The sequence below is a fragment of the Pseudophryne corroboree genome, chromosome 4, assembly GCF_028390025.1.
Source record: "Pseudophryne corroboree isolate aPseCor3 chromosome 4, aPseCor3.hap2, whole genome shotgun sequence".
Classification (NCBI taxonomy): Eukaryota; Metazoa; Chordata; class Amphibia; order Anura; family Myobatrachidae; genus Pseudophryne; species Pseudophryne corroboree.
Genome location: NC_086447.1, coordinates 437,762,386 through 437,787,005, shown reverse-complemented (window position 1 = coordinate 437,787,005; position 24,620 = coordinate 437,762,386). Strand labels below are relative to the sequence as shown.

The following is a 24,620-nucleotide window of genomic DNA, read 5'->3' as shown; positions in this document are numbered from 1 at the left end:
GAAGAAAGCCAGGGAGTTATCCGAGCTAGTCAGGAACCTCCTAAAACCAGGAAAAGTATCAGTGCATCATTGCACAAGGATCCTGTGAAAAATGGTGGTTTCTTACAAAGCGATCCCATTCGGTAGATTTCACGCAAGAACCTTTACGTGGGATCTGCTGGAAAAATGGTCCGGATCGCATCTTCAGATGCATCAGCGGATAACCCTGTCTCCAAGGACAAGGGTGTTTCTTCTGCGGTGGCTGCAGAGTGCTCATCTATGAAAGGGCCGCAGATTCGGCATTCAGGACTGGGTCCTGGTGACCACGGATGCCAGCCTGAGTGGCTGGGGAGCAGTCACACAAGGAAAAAATTTCCAGAGAGTGTGATCGAGTCTGGAGACTTCTCTCCACATAAATATACTGGAGCTAAGGGCAATTTACAATGCTCTAAGCTTAGCAAGACCTCTGCTTCAAGGTCAGCCGGTATTGATCCAGTGGGACAACATCACGGCAGTCGCCCACGTAAACAGACAGGGCGGCACAAGAAGCAGGAGGGAAATGGCAGAAACTGCAAGGATTCTTCGCTGGGCGAAAAATCATGTGATAACACTCTCAGCAGTGTTCATTCCGGGAGTGGAAAACTGGGAAGCAGACTTCCTCAGCAGGCATGACCTCCACCCGGGAGAGTGGGGACTTCATCGGGAAGTCTTCCACATGATTGTAAACCGTTGTGAAAAACCAAAGGTGGACATGATGGCGTCCCGCCTGAAAAAAAAAAAACTAGATATTGCGCCAGGTCAAGGGACCCTCAGGCAATAGCGGTGGACGCTCTGGTAACACTGTGGATGTACCAGTCAGAGTATGTGTTCCCTCCTATGCCTCTCATACAAAAAGTACTGAGAATCATAAGAGGGAGATGAGTAAGAATGATACTCGTGGTTCCGGATTGGCCAAGAAGGACTTGGTACCCGAAACTTCAAGAGATGTTCACGGAAGACCCGTGGCCTCTACCTTTAAGAAAGGACCTGCTCCAGCAGGGGCCTTGTCTGTTCCAAGACTTACCGCGGCCGCGTTTGACGGCATGGCGGTTGAACGCCGGATCCTGAAAGGGCATTCCAGATGAAGTCATCCCTACCCTGGTCGAAGACAGGAAGGATGTAACCGCAAAACATTTTCACCGCATTTGGCGAAGATATGTTGCGTGGTGTGAGGCCAAGAAGGCCCCTACAGAGGAATTCCAACTGGGTCGTTTCCTACATTTCCTGAAAACAGGACTGTCTATGGGCCTAAAATTAGGGTCCATTAAGGTTCAAATTTCGGCCCTGTCGAATTTCTTCCAGAAAGAACTGGCTTTAGTGCCTGACGTTCAGATGTTTGTAAAAGGGGTACTGCATATACAGCCTCCTTTTGTGCCCCAGTGGCACCTTGGGATCTCAATGTTGTTTTGAGTTTCCTAAAGTCACATTGGTTTGAACCACTCACCACTGTGGACTTAAAATATCTCACATGGAAGGTGACGATGCTATTAGCCCTGGCTTCAGCCAGGCGTGTGTCAGAATTGGCGGCTTTATCATATATAAAGCCCTTACTTAATTTTTCATTCTGACAGGGCAGAATTGAGGACTCGTCCTCAATTTCTCCTTAAGGTGTTTTCTGTTTTTCACATGAACCAACCTATTGTGGTACCTGCGGGTACTAGGGACTTGGAGGACTCCAAGTTACTTGACGTTGTCAGGGCCCTGAAAAATATGTTTCCAGGAAGGCTGGAGTCAGAAAATCTGACTCGCTGTTTAGCCTGTATGCACCCAACAAGATGGGTGCTCCTGCTTCTAAGCAGACGATTGCTCGCTGGATTTGTAATACAATTCAGTTTACACATTCTGTGGCAGGCCTGCCACAGCCAAAATCGGTAAAAGCCCATTCCAAAAGGAAGGGGGCTCATCTTGGGCGACTGCCCGAGGGGTCTCGGCTTTACAACTTTGCCGAGCAGTTACTTGGTCAGGGGAAAACACGTTTGCTAAATTCTACAAATTTGATACCCTGGCTGAGGAGGACATGGAGTTCTCTCATTCGGTGCTGCAGGGTCATCCGCACTCTCCCGCCCGTTTGGGAGCTTTGGTATAATCCCCATGGTCCTGACGGAGTCCCCAGCATCCACTAGGACGTCAGAGAAAATAAGATTTTACTTACCGATAAATCTATTTCTCGTAGTCCGTAGTGGATGCTGGGCGCCCATCCCAAGTGCGGATTGTCTGCAATACTTGTACATAGTTATTGTTACAAAAATCGGGTTATTCTTGTTGTGAGCCATCTTTTCAGAGGCTCCTTCGTTGTTATCATACTGTTAACTGGGTTCAGATCACAGGTTGTACGGTGTGATTGGTGTGGCTGGTATGAGTCTTACCCGGGATTCAATATCCTTCCTTATTATGCACGCTCGTCCGGGCACAGTATCCTAACTGAGGCTTGGAGGAGGGTCATAGGGGGAGGAGCCAGTGCACACCACCTGATCCTAAAGCTTTTATTATTGTGCCCTGTCTCCTGCGGAGCCGCTATATCCCCATGGTCCTGACGGAGTCCCCAGCATCCACTACGGACTACGAGAAATAGATTTATCGGTAAGTAAAATCTTATTATTTTCATTAACGACCTAACAGAAGGTCTAGAGAGCATGGTGTCAATTTTTGCAGATGATACCAAATTGTGTAAGGCTATAAATACAGAGGAGGATGCAGAGTCCATTCAGAACGACTTAGTTAAATTAGAAGCATGGGCAGCCAAATGCAGAATGCGCTTCAACACAGACAAGTGTAAGGTAATGCACTGTGGTAACAAGAACAAAAATTACACCTACCTACTAAATGGGGTAAAATTAGGGGATTCTGTACTGGAAAAGGACTTAGGTGTCCTCATAGATAGCAAGCTAAGCAGTAGTACCCAAAATAGGACTGCAGCAAAGAAGGCTAATAAGATATTAGCATGCATAAAACGAGGTATTGATGCTAGGGACGAGAGTATTATACTCCCGTTATATAAATCACTAGTGAGGCCACACCTTGAATACTGTGTACAATTCTGGGCACCATACTACAAAAAGGATATCCTGGAGCTTGAAAAGGTACAGAGGAGGGCGACCAAACTAATTAAGGGCATGGAGACGATGGAATACAAGGAAAGGCTTGAAAGACTAGGCATGTTTACATTGGAAAAGAGGAGACTAAGAGGGGATATGATCAACATCTACAAATATATAAGGGGACAATACACAGAGCTTGCACGGGACCTGTTTTTGGTTAGATCAACACAGAGGACTCGCGGACACTCGCTCAGGTTAGAGGAGAGGAGATTCCGCACAATACGGCGTAAAGGCTTTTTCACGGTAAGGACAATACGTGTTTGGAATTCCCTGCCCGAGGGAGTTGTAATGGCGGAATCAGTCAACACCTTAAAGAATGGGTTAGATAAATTCCTAATGGATAATGATATCTAGGGGCATGGTGCATAGTCAAGCATTATAGTTACTATAAATAGGGATAAAATGGAACGGCTGACAGCAGCATCAGTCAGAAATTTTAGTCAAATCATCATGCATAGGAGACCAAAAATAGGTTGAACTCGATGGACAATTGTCTTTTTTCAACCTCAGATACTATGTTACTATGTTAGACCTGGTTGTGGCAGCTGCAGCGATCATAGGCTGAATCCCTATGCTGTGTGTGCATGCCCAGCACACAATGAGATGCGAAGATGTCTCACTGGTGCGATCGCCGGGCGTGTCGGCAGCGTTGGGGGGTGCACAGTCCGACGACGCAGGCGTGCCCGGACCGTTTGTGAGGCGGCCCGCGGCAGCTGCATAATGTCACACGCAGCTGCTGCAGTCAAAAATATGTCGGGTAGCCACCTGCCTTCACATCTAGGCTGCATAGACAGGGAGCTACTCGGCGGGGTTGATCGTAGATGTGCGTTTTTAGCACATCTACGATCAGCTCTGAATCACCCCCATAATCTCCAAACCCCAGTAATTCCCATATTAATAGACAGGTGGTATTTAGGTTGCCGGCTGTTGGGATCCCGGCGCACAATATACCGGCGTCGGAATCCCGACACCCGGCATACCAACACCTTTTCTCCCTCTTGGGGGTCCACGACCCCCCTGGAGGGAGAATAGATAGCATGCACCGTGCCCGCAAAAGGGCTTATTTGCACTCGCCCATATGTCGGTATAACGGAGCCGGTATGCTGGCCGCCGGCATACCATACTACACCCTAATAGACACCCCCTACTCACCAGTAGCGGTAAATCTCGTATCTTGCGACTTCTGGTTAGCTGCTCAGGGTCCTGACAGGCACCACCTCCTGCTCCGCCACCACAACACAGCAGTCAGGGACATAAAGGTGATAGCCTAACTGTATTAGATGCCTCAGCGCACTGCACTCCACGACAGTGAACGGCATCCCCTTGCTCTTGCTCCCGCTCCCCCATGACAGCATGCATCTTTGTACACTGTGTTGCTGCACTTGAATAAAATAAAAATAAAATTTTCCTAAATTACAGTGGGGGTGGAGGGGGGGGGGGGGGGGCGGGCATGTCTTGGTGATCCCCACTCCCCCTGAATCCGCCTATTGCCATCTTAACTTAAGCACTTACAATTTCTTGCTAGGATATGTTTTTGAATTACAATAAACAAAGCGCACAGCCAGTCCTTTAATGTTGTCGGTGTGAACTTGCGCAGATAGGGGTCTTCTCACATGGTCAGTTATACGTGGGTCTTTCCCGTAATGCCACCAATCAAATCACAACTGATGTCAATAATAAGACACTGTAATGTGGTTTACAATGAGTTGTTTACAGACTGAAGAAATTGTTTAACAACAAGAAAATAAAAATTATTTTTTTACTACAGAAAATATTATTAAGCCAGACGAGGGAACTAAAAATAATGGTAAAGACAAAAATGTATAATTGAATAAAATGAAATATCACTCGGCAACGACTTGTAGGCACTAGTTACAAATAATAACAGAAGTCATGCTGGAAGGTGTAATCATGTGTACTATGTCTGTCCAACTGCAGTGTCCATGTAAATTCTAAGTACATTTGGTCAGCTACAGTATATTCAATATAATAGTGTTGTGTACAGCATAAATATCACATTCTATACTTACAGTAACAACAGCAACCACAATACAGCCAGCAGGATCCAGGTCCCTGGAGAGAGGTTTGGTATGAAGTTCATACTGACTCTGTTACCAGATCTTGCAGTACGCTCAATGTCACTTTGTTATACAGTCAGGCTCCTGCGTATCCCAGTTTAAGTCCAAGCACAAACAAAGTGTACGAGTGTAATGTACATTGCTGTTGCTTCCTCACTGCACCTTCACCTCCAACCGTAGGCAGCAGTCACGTGATCCCGTGGGTTGGGCGGCGGTACCGCCTTTAACATACATCTGATTCTGATCTGACTGCTGTATGTTTCAACGCGATTTAACCTGCAGTTATATGAGCTGACGGTCATATGTGTAGGAAAGATGGATGTGTCACGTGTGGCTTTTTATGGTTTCATATCCTGCTCTATAGATCTCGGATTGCAATAGAAAAGACAGAGAAGCTGAATTCTCTACTTGCGGTCCGCAAGCAGGATTCAAGGCTAGGGGTCTATTCATGTAGCATACATACTTGCCTACCTGACCCTCTCCATGAGGGAGAAAATGCTCTGTTCCTGGACTTTCCTGGTAATGTATGATTGCCATCACCTGTGGTGAAACACCTTTCTTATCAATTACCTAGCTCACCACAGGTGATGGCAATCATACATTACCAGGAAAGTCCAGGAACAGAGCATTTTCTCCCTCATGAAGAGGGTCAGGTAGGCAAGTATGCTAAAAACGTATCGATCTTAATGATCCGTTTGTAAACTATCTAGTAAAAATATATTTTTTCATTAAACTCAAAAAAGAAAAAAATAGGTTGTGACTACAAGTAATATGATCACATTATTTATCAAAGCAAAAGATATCCTTTATTAAGTGTATGGGTATTTATGATATGCTGAAAAATTCTGGTTTGAAATAATATGGGATGTAGGTGACGTCCCAATGGATCAGCTGTCAGAATGCCAACACCACAATCCCAACATCCGAAATCCCGAACGTAAGTATGCGGAGAAGGGTTAGGCTGCCGGAAGGGAGGGTTAGGGTTAAACTGCCGGAAGGGAGGGTTAGGCTGCCGGAAGGGAGGGTTAGGGTTAAACTGCCGGAAGGGAGGGTTAGGCTGCCGGAAGGGAGGGTTAGGGTTAAACTGCCGGAAGGGAGGGTTAGGGTTAAGCTGCTAGAAGGGAGGGTTAGGGTTAAGCTGCTGGAAGGGAGGGTTAGGGTTAAGCTGCTGGTAGGGAGGGTTAGGCTGCTGGAAGGGAGGATTAGGGTTAAGCTGCTGGAAGGGAGGGTTAGGGTTAAGCTGCTGGAAGGGAGGGTTAGGGTTAAGCTACTGGAAGGGAGGGTTAGGGTTAAGATGCTGGAAGGGAGGGTTAGGCTGCTGGAAGGGAGGGTTAGGGTTAAGCTGCTGGAAGGGAGGGTTAGGGTTAGGCTGCCGGAAGGGAGGGTTAGGGTTAGGCTGCCGGAAGGGAGGGTTAGGGTTAAGCTGCTGGAAGGGAGGGTTAGGGTTAAGCTGCTGGAAGGGAGGGTTAGTTTAGTTGCGGGCATCTATCAGGATTTTGGCAGTCAGGATGCTGATGCCGGTATTCTGACTCCCGGGATCCCAAACTAAACCCAATAATATAGTGCATGGTACTTCTTTATGACTGCCACTTCTTGGGTGGATGTTGGTAATAACGGAAGCCGATTACCGAGGGTTTTCAGATTTTGGTAACATATAGAGTGGGGTGGAGGTCACGGGTTTGATTTCCACCATGGCCCAAACTGTATGGAGTTTGTGTATTCTCATGCTCCCACAATCCAAAAATATACTGGTAGAGTAATTGGCTCCCAACAAAAAAATTAACCCAAATATATACATGTAGAAGTGTTTAGGACAGATTAGATGGGTCAACTGGTTTTTATTTGCTGTCAAATTCTGTGTTTCTATGGGGTCTGTATACTAAACCATGGAAAGAGAATGGACGGAGATAAAGTACCAGCCAACTGTCACGATCCGGGTAACTAGACGCCGTTTCCTAGCTGTTAGGTGCCTCCTGAGATTGGCTCAGCGAGCCAGAGCCGGGCCATAGCTATGTTTTGGTCATTGCCTGCAGCGCTGGTTTCAGCGGCCTTCTCAGTATTTGCACTTACAGCAGGGCGGTGCTCTCAGTTCCGTCGCGGCCGTCACTGCCGCGCCTGTGGTCTTCTGCTGGATGTGCGTCCTCTGTGTGCCCCCGGCCGCCGCTACCATCTCTGTGGCCGCTGCGCGCATCTGTGCGCGTGGAGTTGTACTGCTGCGGCCTCCACCGCCATTGTTTTTTACACATGGTTTCAGAATGCTTCTTCCCCTTCAGTCTCCGTCAATGGGCGCAGCCATCTTGGACTTGGATCTCATGTCACTGGTTCACCTATCCTCAGTGCTGCTGGAGCCGGGTCATAATTGTCAGCCAATCCCTGCTATTCAGCAGGTATAAATATCCTGTCCCAGCACCCAGAAGGTTGTCAGTGCTTCAATTGTCTCTCCTGCGATACCAGTGTGCAGTTCACTGTGTACTCTCCTGTGGACCTTCCCTGCAATATAGCCTGACTCCCTGGTGTTTACCTTCTGCGGAGCAGTTCCAGCTCTCCTGTGCTAAAGCTCTGTGGTGCTACCTGCCTCCCTTGTTCCCGCACCCAGCGCTATCAGAGTGTATCTCCCCGGCTTCCCAGCAGCCACTCTCCAACAGTTCTCTGTTTACCTATCAACCAGTATTAACCCTTTCTGTGGAATATAAATCCTGCGAACCCCAGCTTCGCTCAGTTACCTGCGAACCCCAGCTTCACTCTAAGTTGCACCAGTGATGCCCAGCATCATCTTTTAACCTCACCTGGGCTCCCAAGTATTATACAGTACTTTCACTCCAACTCCGGGTTACTGGTCTCTACCAGTTGTGTTTAAGAGACTCACGTTTTCACTTATTGCTTGGTTGCTTATTCATGACTTTTATGTTTTAAATAAAAACCCTCAAAGGCATCATCTGTTGTCGTGGTCACGCTTTCGGGCATCTGGGTGCTACTGTTTGAGTGCATGTCTAGGAGTCCCCTCTCACCTCCTAAATTCCGGTACAACTGAGGCATCCAGCTACCGTCACCAGCCCTCAGTTGTGACACCAACCAGCTCCTAACTGCCATGTAACAGGCTGAGTTTGAAAAATGACAGCTAGGAGCTGGTTGATTGGTCCTTTATCTCCATCCACTAAGGGGTCTATTCACAAAGCAGTGAAAAGAGTGGAGAAGTGAGCCAGTGGAGAAGTTGCCCATGGCAACCAATCAGTGTTGAGGTAACATTTATAAAGTGCATTTTATACAATTATACGTAGCAGCTGATTGGTTGCCATGGGCAACTTTTCCACTGACTCACTTCTCCACACTTGTCACTGCTTCATGAATAGACCCCAATTTATCTCTGTCCAAGGCTTAGTATCTAGGAGTCTGTATAACGATGCTTATTGCCTCTGTGGCATCTTTCATTCTGTAGCTGGCATCCTACCACTGCAAGTAGTGTGTGTGATGACTGAGCATTGCTTTCTTCCAGTGGGGACTCAGCAAAGCAGTATGGATGGTGTAATGCAGGCATGTCAAACTCAAAATCCCAACTGGGCCGAATAATCAAGCAGGGGTGTATCTACACATTGGCCAGGATGGCACTCGCCAGGGGGGTCAGGCAAGGAAGGGGCGCCGCCTGGCTGTGCCACCCGTGGCCAAAGGGTAGAAAAGTAGTACTGTCAGACTGTACCTGGTGAGAGTCTGTTACTGCTGGAGCGGCGTCGGTGTCCGGCAGCACAGCACTTGTAATCAGACTTAAAATAAACTACAGCTCCCAGCAGCCCTTGTTGCTGGGAGCTCCTGTAGTTTATTTTGAGTCTGATTACAAGTGCGGTGCTGCCGGACAGTAATCAGATCACTAGTGCAGTGCGGTATGCGGTGCTGACGGACACCGGTGTCGCGCCAGCAGTAATAGACTCTCACCAGGTACACAGCAATTGTTATATAGCACAGTGCTATAGATGTTGTTGAAGATAATAAAAAAGTGGCAGTGTTTGGGAGAAGGGACTGTAGTACCTGGATAACTACACAATTTTCATGCATGTTAGATGTAAGTAAGTAGTAAGTAAGCAAAAACTTTAACTTGTTGAGTGTAATAAAGAAAATACAAATCTTACCTATTTCCAGGCCTGGTTCAAGGAAATGTATATCGGTTAATCATATAATTGATAATTTTATCTTGGAAGTGATGGCACCCTCATGTTTTTTCTAACAAGAAGTACTTCTAACATCCAACTAATGGTGTTTGGTTAATGGCTGGGTCCATTTGAGGCTCATCTCACAGCAGCTCATAAGCATTTCATTCGGGATGCAGTCAAGATGCCGGCGTTTGGCATCCAGGTGGTCGGAAAGCTGACTCCAGCATACCGAAACTGCTTGGAATGCTGATGCTGGCATCCCAACATAGATAGCGATGCAGAATGCCAAAAATTAGGATCTAGTTGGTGCAAGCCGCGTGTGAGGGTAAGGGTTAGGCTGCGAGGGTGGGAGGGTTAGGGTTAGGCTGCAGGGAGGGAGATTAGGAAGGGTGGGTTAAGGTTAGTCACCACTGAAGAGGCTTTTCAGGGGGTGGGGTGGGTTAAGGTCAGGCTGTGGGAAAGGTGGGTTAGGGGGTAGGGATGGTGTAACGTGAATATGAGACACTACTGTGCGGTGTAATGCGAATAAGGGACACAACTGTGTGGCATCATTTGAATTGGAAGTACTATTGTGTCCATGCCCTTCCCCCCACAAGACCATGCCCCATTTCCAATACTCACACCTTATTTCAAATGTGCATGGGGGGGGGGCAGCCCCTTACTTTGCCAGGGGCGCTCGGACCCCTAGATACACCCCTGTAATCAAGGTCTAAGTCTTGTGTGGACCACAAGAAAAAGAAAGAGTCTTATATGCAATGTTCAAAGGGTTATTAGAAAAACACTTAGTGTAATGTTTTCTTCCTGATACTTGACATCTCTTTGCTTTCACCAACTTTCCAATTTCAGGAGAAATCTTATTGGATGTTATAACTTTTAAAATTGAACCAAGATGAAAGTATGTCAAACTGGACCTAGCAGGAGACTTATTTCCTTCCTCCTTGACAGCTAACAATTACTTTTCAATGCAGAATCTGCATCGCAGATGACTCCTGCTCTTCAAGGTCAGACGGGCACACAGTAAGGGTAACTCTCCTCTATATAATAATAACAATACCACATATCAGTGTGAGCTGACAGCTGTTCTATACCCCTTCATATATAACTGTGTGGTCCCCTCTCCCCTATATAATAATAATAATAATAATAATACCTTATACAGGTTGAGTATCCCATATCCAAATATTCCGAAATACAGAATATTCCGAAATACGGATTTTTTTTAGTGAGACTGAGATAGTGAAACCTTTGTTTTTTGATGGCTCAATGTACACAAACTTTATTTAATACTCAAAGTTATTAAACATATTGTATTAAATTACCTTCAGGCTGTGTGTAAAAGGTGTATATGAAACAAATGAATTGTGTGAATGTATACACACTTTGTTTAATGCACAAACTTATAAAAAATATTGGCTAAAATGACCTTCTGGCTGTGTGTATAAGGTGTATATGTGACATAAATGCATCCTGTGCTTAGATTTAGGTCCCATCACCATAATATCTCATTATGGTATGCAATTATTCCAAAATACGGAAAAATCCGTGATCCAAAATTCCTCTGGTCCCAAGCATTTTGGATAAGGGATACTCAACCTGTATCAGTGTGTGCCAGGAGCTGTTATTCCCCCTTATACAGTATATCACCAGTGGCAGTGACTGATACACATAATTGCCCCCACGGTGCCAAATAACACACACACACCCCACAGTGCCAGATAACACATATGCCCCTCGGTGCATTTTATATATGAGGGTGAATAACAGCTCCTGGCACAAACAGAAACTACTATCTGGAAAGACAACAAAGAAGTCCCGCACCAGCTTGATTATATATTGAATAGTATTTGTAGGAGTATGATCTCTCTATAATTGTATATAGTACAGTTATAAAATTATAGATCGGTGCTACCCACTGATCCTAAAATAGTACAGAAAGGGTAAAGAGAAAGGGATCAGTTTCTTTGGGTGCACTCACTCCCACCAACAAAAGTAGCAGATAATTTTTCTTCTTTTTTCTTAATACTGGATCTGTGTCCTTATACACTTTTTATATATATATGTATTAACACTTAATTCTTAGTACTTCCCAATACCCATATGGAATGTATCAACTTTATTAGTATCCCATATGAAGTATTAAGACCCTTAGATTGGGCCGTAAACAGTGAAATATAAACTTGATAAAAGATAGTATAGACGTGAACCAGAAAAAAGAGAACAAAACAAAAGAAAAACAGAAAGGATTTGTTTTGTCCTAGTGCCAAATAATAAAGAAAATTTAAAAACTGAGCCGTGTACCGCTACTTATTGGTTTATACTTGTTATATGGATTATATTCCACTACTGTGTTCCTCAGACGAAAATAGTTGGAGTATATACGTGTATATTGTGTACAGACAACCCCTGGCCAGTAATAATTTTATTAATAAGTCTGCCACAGTTAGTCTGATTATTTAGTAAGGAGAGAATTTCCAGTTCGAACTTTACTTTTGTGTTTCTCTCCTGCCACAAGTAATGGTTGCTTCTGAGTGCTACATGTAGCAATTTTAGTACACAGCAAAATGTTATGCCGATACAATTGTTACTTTATTGAACAGGATGTCTTTCTATATTAGAATCTTGCCATCATTTCAATTGGAGGTCTGCAGTACCTCATTTCAAATTAGATATACTGGTAACAGGTTTTTAATCCTTGTCATAGGCAAGAGGAAACAATCAAAGAATTTCTTATATGACGTCCTTACTATATACACGTATACATATAACGTTATTGCTTATACCATGTCGCCTCCCAGGCTGATGATATGGTTACAGATTAATCATATATAAGCCATTCAAAAAGGGATTCTGTTACGTTCCCTCATTTGATTCATTAAACGTTTATTGTTATATGCCCCTCTGAGAGAGGTGATGCTTTTGTATATAGCTTATGTCAGTTCATGTATATGAAAGGCTCATGCTAATGGCAGCTATTATCCTGATATATACGCTTTAGCACACAGTGAGTATAATTCTAGTCTCAGTTGTCAGGTATTTCCTATATGGTGTCCTTACTGTATATACATATACATATAACGTTATTACTTATGCCATGTCGCTTCCCAGGCTGATGATACGGTTACAAATTAATCATGAGTAAGCCATTCAAAAAGGGATTCAATTACATTCCCTCATTTGATTCATTAGACGTTATTGTTATGTGCCCCTCTGAGAGAGGTGATGCTTTTGTATATAGCTTATGTTAATTCATGTATATGATAGGCTCATGCCACTGGCAGCTATTATCCAGATACATACGCTTTGGCACACAGTGATTATAATTCTAATCTCAGCTGTCAGGTGCCACAAATTTAGTGCACAACTGACATGTTCCTAATTTTTACTGCTAAATATCACAGATGTGTATGAAAAGACTGGTATTATTTGTGTTGCGGGCTGCCGTATGTCTCAGTACCGCACTGCACTAGTCAATGTCTGGATATGCATGGATATACTGCTGGCATACATTCTATCTAGCAGGTAACACAATGGAATATATTTTCTAACTGATAGTATTTCATTTTCCTAGCGGCGCACGGCTATTTCCCTATGCGCATTTCACTCTGTATTCGAGCTTCGTCAGCCCTGACGAAGCTCGAATACAGAGTGAAATGCGCATAGGGAAATAGCCGTGTGCCGCTAGGAAAATGAAATACTATCAGTTAGAAAATATATTCCATTGTGTTACCTGCTAGATAGAATGTATGCCAGCAGTATATCCATGCATATCCAGACATTGACTAGTGCAGTGCGGTACTGAGACATACGGCAGCCCGCAACACAAATAATACCAGTCTTTTCATACACATCTGTGATATTTAGCAGTAAAAATTAGGAACATGTCAGTTGTGCACTAAATTTGTGGCACCTGACAGCTGAGATTAGAATTATAATCACTGTGTGCCAAAGCGTATGTATCTGGATAATAGCTGCCAGTGGCATGAGCCTATCATATACATGAATTAACATAAGCTATATACAAAAGCATCACCTCTCTCAGAGGGGCACATAACAATAACGTCTAATGAATCAAATGAGGGAATGTAATTGAATCCCTTTTTGAATGGCTTACACATGATTAATTTGTAACCGTATCATCAGCCTGGGAGGCGACATGGCATAAGTAATAACGTTATATGTATATGTGTATACAGTAAGGACACCATATAGGAAATACCTGACAACTGAGACTAGAATTATACTCACTGTGTGCCAAAGCGTATGTATCTGGATAATAGCTGCCATTAGCATGAGCCTTTCATATACATGAACTGACATAAGCTATATACAAAAGCATCACCTCTCTCAGAGGGGCATATAACAATAAACGTTTAATGAATCAAATGAGGGAACGTAACAGAATCCCTTTTTGAATGGCTTATATATGATTAATCTGTAACCATATCATCAGCCTGGGAGGCGACATGGTATAAGCAATAATGTTATATGTATACGTGTATATAGTAAGGACGTCATATAAGAAATTTTTTGATTGTTTCCTCTTGCCTATGACAAGGATTAAAAACCTGTTACCAGTATGTCTAATTTGAAATGAGATACCACAGACCTCCAATTGAAATGGTGGCAAGATTCTAATATAGAAAGACATCCTGTTCAATAAAGTAACAATTGTATCGGCATAACATTCTGCTGTGTACTAAAATTGCTACATGTAGCACTCAGAAGCAACCATTACTTGTGGCAGGAGAGAAACACAAAAGTAAAGTTCGAACTGGAAATTCTCTCCTTACTAAATAATCAGACTTACTGTGGCAGACTTATTAATAAAATTATTACTGGCCAGGGGTTGTCTGTACACAATATACACGTATGTACTCCAACTATTTTCGTCTGAGAAACACAGTAGTGGAATATAATCCATATAACAAGTATAAACCAATAAGTAGCGGTACACGGCTCAGTTTTTAAATTTTCTTTATTATTTGGCACTAGGACAAAACAAATCCTTTCTGTTTTTCTTTTGTTTTGTTCTCTTTTTTTCTGATTCACGTCTATACTATCTTTTATCAAGTTTATATTTCACTGTTTACGGCCCAATCTAAGGGTCTTAATACTTCATATGGGATACTAATAAAGTTGATACATTCCATATGGGTATTGGGAAGTACTAAGAATTAAGTGTTAATACATATATGTCACGATCCGGGTATCTGGACGCCATTTCTTACCCATCAGATGCCTCCTAAGGCTGGCTCAGCGCTCCAGGACCGGATCCCATCTGTTATCCTGATGTTTACATTCCTGCATCCTCTCCTGTCACTCTGAGACGCTGTCACAGTAAACGCCATATTACATCTGGCATGGCGTCTCCCGCGGCCTCCGCCGCCGTCCCTGAGCTTCTGCATGCAGAGTGTCAGAGTGGCGATTACGTCAGCCGCGGCCTCCGCTGTGTCCGCGTGGTTGGATGTGCACCTGTCAGCCTGGCGTCTCCTGTCTCCGGTGGCCGGCGCCGCCATTACTGTTTTCATTACCACATGGATTACAAACCAAACTTCCCTCCAAGTGTCTGCATGGGCGCAGCCATCTTGGATTCTGTCAGATGATCATTTTCACCAATCTGTTGTCAGTATTGTTAATCTGCATAATTGCCTAGCCAATCCCTTCCTTGCTGCAGGTATAAATATGTTGTGCCTGAGCAAGGAAGGCGTCAGTGCTTTGGTTGTCAAACCTAGTTCCAGTTTGTCTCTCTCCTGTGATTGTCTTCCAGGTTCCAGCTCCTGCCTCAATCCTTCCACTACAGAGACCCGCACCAGCATTCCATCTGCGGTGTAGCCTGACTCTTCCATCCATTTGGACTCATCTGTTTCCAGCCACAGATCCACCTGCTTACAGCTTCCAACTTCCAGCAGAGGTCTGATCTTCTTAAAGAGCCGGTACCCTTTTCTGCAGATTACCATTCACCGTTGATATTATTATTTCACCGCTCTCAAGTTCTACCCATCATTCCAGATTTCATCGCTCTCAAATTGCATTTATTGTTTAACTGGTTCCAGCCAGTATTCACTCCGTGTTAACATCAGTCTGGTTCCAGCCAGTATCCACAGCAGCCGTTTTACCCACAGCAGCCCAGCTTTTCCTGGAACACCAGCTGGTACGATCCTGGGCTATTTCTATTGCTACAGTCGGGCCTGGTAAGGACTTTACATCTAGAAGATTATTACAACTATCTCATACTACCAGAGCCCTGTGGTCCCTACCACCCTGTAGTACCCAGGAACTGTATTATTGCCCTGCTGACTTTTATGTTTTCTTATTTGCTGCTGTGTAACGGAGTTTGTCATAATAAACATCATTGACTTTTATCCTGGTTGTCGTGGTCACGCCTTCGGGCAGTTATTCTACATGTTACTTACATGTCTAGGGGTCTGATACAACCTCCCAGGTTCCGTTACATCTCAGCCCCTACAACTGAGGCTGCCTCCCGTCAGCTCAGGCCCTCAGTTGTGACAGTAAGCACTGACCAGATGAATCCAGCCGGGGACCAGGAACAAGCGGCCAGGCCGATGCAAGAACGGGCAGCCCGACTTGAACATCAGGAGGCTGCACAGGGCCACATCATCCGCTGTCTCCAGGATCTCTGTACTCGGCTGGATGGGATTCAGACGACCCTCCGTGGATCAGGCGCGTCTGGTGCGTCAACCACAGTGACTCCAGCTATAACCCCACCCACCTTACCCATTTCTGCTCCACGTCTTCATCTTCCAACGCCAGCAAAATTTGACGGATCTCCAAGATTCTGCAGGGGATTTCTCAACCAGTGTGAGATTCAGTTTGAGCTACAACCTGGCAATTTTCCCAGTGACCGTACAAAAATTGCCTACATTATCTCTCTTCTCAGTGGCTCAGCCCTTGATTGGGCATCACCGTTATGGGAGAGGTCCGACACCCTGCTATCTTCCTACACTGCATTCGTGTCAACATTCAGGCGCATCTTCGACGAGCCAGGCCGGGTAACTTCAGCTTCATCTGAGATTCTCCGTTTACGCCAGGGATCACGTACTGTAGGACAATATCTTATACAGTTCCAGATCCTGGCATCCGAACTGGCATGGAACGACGAGGCCCTGTATGCTGCATTCTGGCATGGCTTATCTGAGCGTATTAAAGATGAGTTAGCTACCAGACACTTACCCTCTAAGTTAGATGAGCTAATCTCACTCTGCACGAAAGGTGATTTACGTTTCAGAGAGAGAGCAACTGAGCGTGGAAGATCATCTGCTCCAAAATCTTCTGCTCCTCCTCCTCGCCAACTGTCACCAACTAAAGATGAGCCCATGCAAATTGGCCGTTCCCGTTTAACTCCTGCTGAGCGCCGAAGACGTCTCTCCGAGTCTCTCTGTCTTTATTGTGCAGCTCCGTCTCACACCATTAATGCCTGTCCCAAACGTCCGGGAAACTCCAAATCCTAGCTCGCCAAGGAGAGGGCCGGCTAGGAGTAATGATCTCCTCTCCATCTCCTCAAGATTGTAATCTCCCAGTCTCGCTTCAAGTTGCTCAACGTTATCGGAACGTCATTGCCCTCCTTGATTCCGGAGCAGCTGGGAACTTTATTACCGAAGCCTATGTTAAGCGGTGGTCCCTACCCACCGAGAGACTTCCTTCGTCCATTTCCTTAACTGCCGTGGATGGCAGCAAAATTTTTGATGCAGTTATTTCTTTAAGGACTCTACCAGTTCGTCTGAGAGTGGGAGTTCTTCATTCCGAACTTATTTCTTTTTTAGTGATTCCAAGAGCCACACATCCTGTGGTCCTGGGCCTTCCATGGCTCCGTCTTCACAATCCTACAATTGATTGGACGACTACGCAAATCCTGGCATGGGGTTCCTCCTGTGCTGAGACATGTTTGTTTAAAGTATTGCCTGTCTGTTCTTCCTCCCCCAGGTCGTCTGATGTTCCACCTCCTCCATATCAAGATTTCACGGATGTGTTCAGTAAAGCTTCTGCTGATATCCTTCCTCCTCATAGAGAATGGGACTGCCCGATTGATCTCGTTCCAGGGAAGGTTCCACCTCGAGGCCGAACTTATCCGTTGTCTCTGCCTGAGACGCATTCTATGGAGGAATACATTAAAGAGAACCTAGCAAAGGGGTTCATTCGACCTTCTTCTTCTCCAGCCGGCGCAGGCTTCTTTTTGTAAAGAAGAAAGATGGTGGTCTGCGGCCGTGCATCGACTACAGAGGTTTGAACGACATTACCATCAAGAACCGCTATCCTTTACCCCTGATTACTGAGCTCTTTGACAGAGTTAGCGGAGCTACCATCTTTACAAAGCTGGACTTGAGAGGTGCATACAATCTCATCCGGATCCGTGAGGGTGACGAGTGGAAGACCGCCTTTAACACCCGTGACGGACATTATGAGTACCTCGTCATGCCCTTCGGATTGAGCAATGCTCCAGCTGTCTTCCAGCATTTTGTCAATGAGATCTTCAGAGACATTCTATACCGTCATGTCGTGGTCTATCTAGATGATATCCTCATTTTTGCCAACGATTTAGAGGAACATCGTTTTTGGGTAAAAGAGGTTCTGTCCCGTCTCCGTGTCAATCATCTCTATTGCAAATTAGCGAAATGCGTCTTTGAAGTCAAGTCCATTCCGTTTCTAGGGTACATTGTGTCCGGTTCCGGAATAGAGATGGATCCTGAGAAACTACAAGCTATCCAGAATTGGCCGGTACCCTTAACCCTCAAAGGGGTCCAGAGGTTCTTAGGGTTCGCCAATTATTACCGAAAGTTTATACGAGACTTTTCCACCATTGTGGCGCCTATTACTGCTTTCACTAAGAAGGGTGCTAACCCGTCCAAGTGGTCTGAAGAAGCTATGCAAGCCTTTCATCTTTTAAAACAAAGATTCATCTCTGCGCCTGTTCTGAAACAGCCTGACATCGATTCTCCTTTCATCTTAGAGGTGGATGCCTCCTCCGTTGGAGTAGGAGCGGTGTTATCTCAGAGGGCTAAAGATGGCCATTTACATCCTTGCAGTTTCTTCTCCCGGAAGTTCTCCCCAGCGGAGCGCAACTATGCCATTGGCGACCAGGAGTTGCTAGCCATCAAGCTCGCTCTAGAGGAGTGGAGATATCTGTTGGAGGGAGCTTCTCATTCAATCACCATACTTACAGACCACAAGAACCTTTTATATCTGAAAGGCGCACAATGTCTCAATCCTCGTCAGGCCAGATGGGCACTTTTCTTTTCCAGGTTCGACTTTAAACTCCAGTTCTGTCCGGGCTCTCAGAATCGCAAGGCCGATGCCCTTTCCCGCTCATGGGAGCAAGAAAATGAGTCAGAGTCTTCAGACAAGCATCCTATTATAAATCCATTGGCATTCTCCACGGTAGGGATGGACTCTACGCCCCCATCAGGGAAAAGTTTTGTGAAGCCGATGCTAAGGAAGAAGCTCATGCATTGGGCCCATGCTTCCCGTTTTGCCGGACATACAGGTATCCAAAAAACCCTGGAGTTTATCTCTAGGTCCTATTGGTGGCCAACTCTGAAAAAGGACGTCTTGGAGTTTATTGCATCTTGCCCAAAGTGTGCTCAACATAAGGTATCCCGCCAGTCGCCTGCGGGGCAACTGGTTCCACTATCTGTTCCCCGTCGACCATGGACCCATTTGTCGATGGATTTTATTACAGATTTACCCATGTGCAACAAGTTCAATACCATCTGGGTGGTAGTTGACCGGTTCACCAAGATGGCACACTTCATTCCTCTCACCGGTCTTCCGTCAGCTTCCAAGTTGGCTCAAGTATTCATACAAGAAATCTTCCGACTCCACGGTCTTCCTGAAGAAATTATCTCAGATCGAGGAGTTCAATTCACAGCCAAATTCTGGCGAAGTTTATGTCAAGTCCTCCAAGTCAAGCTAAAGTTTTCCACGGCTTACCATCCTCAGACCAATGGTCAAACTGAGAGGGTGAATCAGGACTTGGAGGCCTTCCTCCGCATCTATGTGTCCTCCTCTCAAGATGACTGGGTTCAATTACTTCCCTGGGCCGAGTTCTGTCATAACAACCAGTATCATTCTTCATCTTCTTCAACACCTTTCTTCACTAACTTTGGATTCCACCCTAAAGTCCCTGAGTTCCAACCGCTTCCAGCAACTTCTGTTCCCGCAGTGGATATCACCTTGCATCAGTTTGCCAATATCTGGAAGAGCGTACGATCAGCTCTGCTCAAGGCATCGTTCAGGTACAAGAAGTTTGCGGATAAGAAGCGTCGAGCAGTTCCTGCTCTCAAGGTGGGTGATCGGGTATGGTTATCCACGAAGAATTTGAGGTTAAGAGTTCCCAGTATGAAGTTTGCACCTCGCTACATCGGTCCTTTTAAAATTGAACAAGTCATCAATTCTGTTGCTTACAGACTCCAGTTGCCTCCCTTCTTAAAAATACCCAGGACATTCCATGTTTCCCTGTTGAAACCGCTGATCTTGAATCGGTTTCATTCCTCACTTCCTCCAACTCCGAAAGTCCAAACTCAACGAGGCGTTGAGTATGAAGTGGCCAAGATCCTGGACTCACGTCACCGTTACGGTCAACTACAGTATCTCATTGACTGGAAGGGTTATGGCCCTGAGGAACGTTCATGGACCAATGCTTCTGATGTCCATGCTCCTGCCTTGGTCCAGAGATTCCATTCCAAGTTTCCTCAAAAGCCAAAGAAGTGTCCTGGGGCCACTCCTAAAGGGGGGGGGGGGGGGGGTGCTGTCACGATACGGGTATCTGGACGCCATTTCTTACCCATCAGATGCCTCCTAAGGCTGGCTCAGCGCTCCAGGACCGGATCCCATCTGTTATCCTGATGTTTACATTCCTGCATCCTCTCCTGTCACTCTGAGACGCTGTCACACTAAACGCCATATTACATCTGGCATGGCTTCTCCCGTGGCCTCCGCCGCCGTCCCTGAGCTTCTGCATGCAGAGTGTCAGAGTGGCGATTACGTCAGCCGCGGCCTCCGCTGTGTCCGCGTGGTTGGATGTGCACCTGTCAGCCTGGCGTCTCCTGTATCCGGTGGCCGGCGCCGCCATTACTGTTTTCATTACCACATGGATTACAAACCAAACTTCCCTCCAAGTGTCTGCATGGGCGCAGCCATCTTGGATTCTGTCAGATGATCATTTTCACCAATCTGTTGTCAGTATTGTTAATCTGCATAATTGCCTAGCCAATCCCTTCCTTGCTGCAGGTATAAATATGTTGTGCCTGAGCAAGGAAGGCGTCAGTGCTTTGGTTGTCAAACCTAGTTCCAGTTTGTCTCTCTCCTGTGATTGTCTTCCAGGTTCCAGCTCCTGCCTCAATCCTTCCACTACAGAGACCCGCACCAGCATTCCATCTGCGGTGTAGCCTGACTCTTCCATCCATTTGGACTCATCTGTTTCCAGCCACAGATCCACCTGCTTACAGCTTCCAACTTCCAGCAGAGGTCTGATCTTCTTAAAGAGCCGGTACTCTTTTCTGCAGATTACCATTCACCGTTGATATTATTATTTCACCGCTCTCAAGTTCTACCCATCATTCCAGATTTCATCGCTCTCAAATTGCATTTATTGTTTAACTGGTTCCAGCCAGTATTCACTCCGTGTTAACATCAGTCTGGTTCCAGCCAGTATCCACAGCAGCCGTTTTACCCACAGCAGCCCAGCTTTTCCTGGAACACCAGCTGGTACGATCCTGGGCTATTTCTATTGCTACAGTCGGGCCTGGTAAGGACTTTACATCTAGAAGATTATTACAACTATCTCATACTACCAGAGCCCTGTGGTCCCTACCACCCTGTAGTACCCAGGAACTGTATTATTGCCCTGCTGACTTTTATGTTTTCTTATTTGCTGCTGTGTAACAGAGTTTGTCATAATAAACATCATTGACTTTTATCCTGGTTGTCGTGGTCACGCAGTGGCAAACGCAGGATTTGCAAGGGGGGGTTTCCAGAACTGGGCGGAGCCAATCACGGGGGTGGGGACTGAGGTGACCCAGTATATGCTGGGTCCGTAAAACTAGTGTGTCTGTGTGTGTATATGTGTATATATATATATATATATATATATACATAAATATATCTACACACATATATATATATATATATATATATACATACACACACACATACATATACACGGGTGGTCTTCAGTATGCCGGTGGTCGGGCTCCCGGCGACCAGCATACCGGCGATGGGAGCCTGACCGCTGGCATACCGACACTTATTCTCCCTCGTGGGGGTCCACGACCCCCCTGGAGGGAGAATAGAATAGTGTGGCGCGCGTAGCGCGCCATCGTGCCCGTAGCGTGGTGAGCGCAGCGAGCCCGCAAGGGGCTCATTTGCGCTCGCCACACTGTCGGTAAGCCGGCGGCCGGCCTCCCGGCGCAGGTATGCTGGTCGCCGGGAGATCGTAGTGAACCCATATACACATATACATAGCATATTAAACATGTATACATATATATATATATATATATATATGTACACACACGTACAGTACACATATATATACACATGTATATATATATGTATATCATATGTGTGTGTGTGTGTGTGTTTATATGTATGTATGTATGTGTATATATGTATGCACATGGATATATATGTACTATAATTAAAATAAAGTAAACTTTTATTGCACTTGCAAGTGCCACCAGGAAGACAGCAGGCTGCAGAGGACGCTAGACAGCCATTAATAATACTCATTCAGCTAAAAAAAAAAAAAAAAAAATTTTTTTTTTTTTTTTTTTTTTAGTGGAGGGGGTTTCTGGGTACTCGGAAACCCCCCCTGGGTGCGCCACTGTCACGCCTTCGGGCAGTTATTCTACATGTTACTTACATGTCTAGGGGTCTGATACAACCTCCCACGTTCCGTTACATCTCAGCCCTACAACTGAGGCTGCCTCCCGTCAGCTCAGGCCCTCAGTTGTGACAATATATATATAAAAAGTGTATAAGGACACAGATCCAGTATTAAGAAAAAAGAAGAAAAATTATCTGTTACTTTTGTTGGTGGGAGTGAGTGCACCCAAAGAAACTGATCCCTTTCTCTTTACTCTTTCAGAAACTACTATCTTTCTGAGTGTGCCAGGAGCTGTTATTCACCTTCATTAATAAAAAAATGTGGTCCTCTCCAGTGGTGCAAGTATGCGGGTACGCTCGGGTACGGAGTACCCTAAGGATTTGGCAGCGAGTATGCAGTACCACCTCCCACACACTTTGCCATTACCACAATTTGAATGTGCCACAAAGCAACAAGACCATGGTGCCTGGCAGCATGACGGCTCCTGCCACTTTGTCAGGGTTACTGGGAGTGCGACAGTGGCTGTATTTTCCTGTTATAATGGAAGCATTACTATATATTGTTATTAAATTGGGGACATTACTATATATTTCTATTATACTGGAGGTATCACTATATAATTCTATTATGCTGCAGGTGGTATTTAGTATGCCGGCTGTTGGGATCCCGGTGCTCAGTATACCGGCGCCGGAATCCCGACACCTGGCATACCGACAACTATTCTCCATCTTGGGGGTCCACGACTCCTCTGGAGGGAGAACAAATAGCATAGCGTGCCACCGTACCCGCAAGGGGCTTATTTGCACTCACCAAGCTGCCAGCCGCACATACTACACCCATACTGGAGGCATTACTATATATTTTTAGCCTTGCCTCCAAATTACCCAAAAAAAAGGGGTCTGTGTCGTGTGGCCACGCCGCTAGTGTCATGTAGCCACTCCCACTAGTAGCATGTGACCACGCCCCCTCAAACCACATGACCACACCCTTTTTTCGGCACTCAGTTCCACTAAGAAAATATTTCTACTTGCACCACTGGTCCTCTCTCCCCTATTTAGTAGTAATACTACTTATATTTCAGTGTGTTCCAGAAAATGTTAGTCCCCTCATATATAAGAATGCGGCCCTCTCTCCCCAATAAAATAAATAAGTACTATTATTACTATATAGGGGAGAGAGGACCGCATTTTATATATGAGGGTGAATAACAGCTCCTGGCACACACAGAAACTACTATCTTTCTGAGTGTGCCAGGAGCTGTTATTCCCCTCATATATAAAATGTGGGCCTCTCTCCCCTATGTAGTAATAATGCTATTTAATAATTAATAATAATACTATTTATATTACTTGTTATTGGCCATATATATTTAGCCCCCAGCAGTGTGCTCACGCTGTTTATTCAGCGCTGCCGCTCTGGTAGAGCAGTGCCGCCTCCTCCGAACACGCTGCGCCCGGCCGCTGGTGTCAGTTAGACGCAGAGTGTCTCCCTGTCTCCTCCGGCACGGCCCTGTGAGCGGAATCAGGTTTCGTTTCATGAGCCAATGAAAGCTCGCGGCCCGGCAGCCAATCAAGAGCCGCAGCTGCCGGTCCGCGAGCTCTGATTGGCTCAGGAACCGGTGCCTTAATTAAAATATCAAAAGTCCGCTTTAGCCCTTCTCAGGTCAGCGCGCAACCCGCGGGCCGCAAAAGTAGGCGGCCGAGGCCGCATGCGGCCCGTGAGTTTGACACCTATGGTGTAATGGTTTGCATTACTGCCTCACAGCACTAAGGTCATGGGTTCGATCCCCACCATGGCCCTAACTGTGTGGAGTTTGTATATTCTCCCCGAACTTGCGTGGGTTTCCTCCGGGTACTCCGGTTTCCTCCCACAATCCGCAAAAATATACTGGTAAGTTAATTGGATCCTGACGAAATTAACCCTAGCATGAATGTGTGTGTGTGTACATATGGTAGGGAATATAGACTGTAAGCTCCACTGGGGCAGGGATTGATGTGAATGGTCAAATATTCTCTGTATGGCGCTGCAGAAATGTGGGAAAAAACAACCCTAGTCCAGGCGCTAGTTAATTAATTATATTACTTAATTTTTAATTTATAATTTATAATAGACTATAAGCTGCAATCTCTGTCCAGCTGTACCTGTGTACGTACAGCTAAAGCTTGATCATGAGGTGGAGAACTGACTTGTTCTCCCTCCTCATTAACCAAAGAACTGCACAAGAAAAAATAAATTACTGATTGCGCTATCTCTCCAGGTGCGTATATGAATAAAGACACGTTTAAATCACCTCTCTGGTTTTTATTTTAGTGCAAAAGTTATATCACACACAACAATAGTCTGAGGGTTAGAGACCATCCAGGACCGCTACCACTACAGAGGACAGACGGAAAGGGAGAGTAAACATTGCCGCTGTGCACAGCGAGGATCTCCCCAGCACGTC

The 24,620-nt window shown here is 45.5% G+C and overlaps 1 protein-coding gene across 4 annotated transcripts in view; it reads right to left on the bottom strand.

Annotated features, from left to right (window-relative positions):
* The window catches only part of LOC134909716 (cytochrome P450 3A9-like), a 273,043-nt gene that overhangs the window by 194,468 nt on the left and 53,955 nt on the right, over positions 1-24,620 (bottom strand). For 2 of the 4 annotated variants that reach the window (XM_063916912.1, XM_063916911.1), the window contains exon 1: positions 5,147-5,470. The exons of 1 other annotated variant lie outside the window; for it this stretch is intronic. In XM_063916912.1, the coding sequence (XP_063772982.1) occupies positions 5,147-5,217 (71 nt within the window). In that variant the 5' untranslated portion in view covers positions 5,218-5,470. Of the gene's footprint in view, positions 1-5,146; positions 5,645-24,620 lie in introns of those variants that run through there. One more of the 4 variants, XM_063916910.1, reaches the window with a different exon arrangement.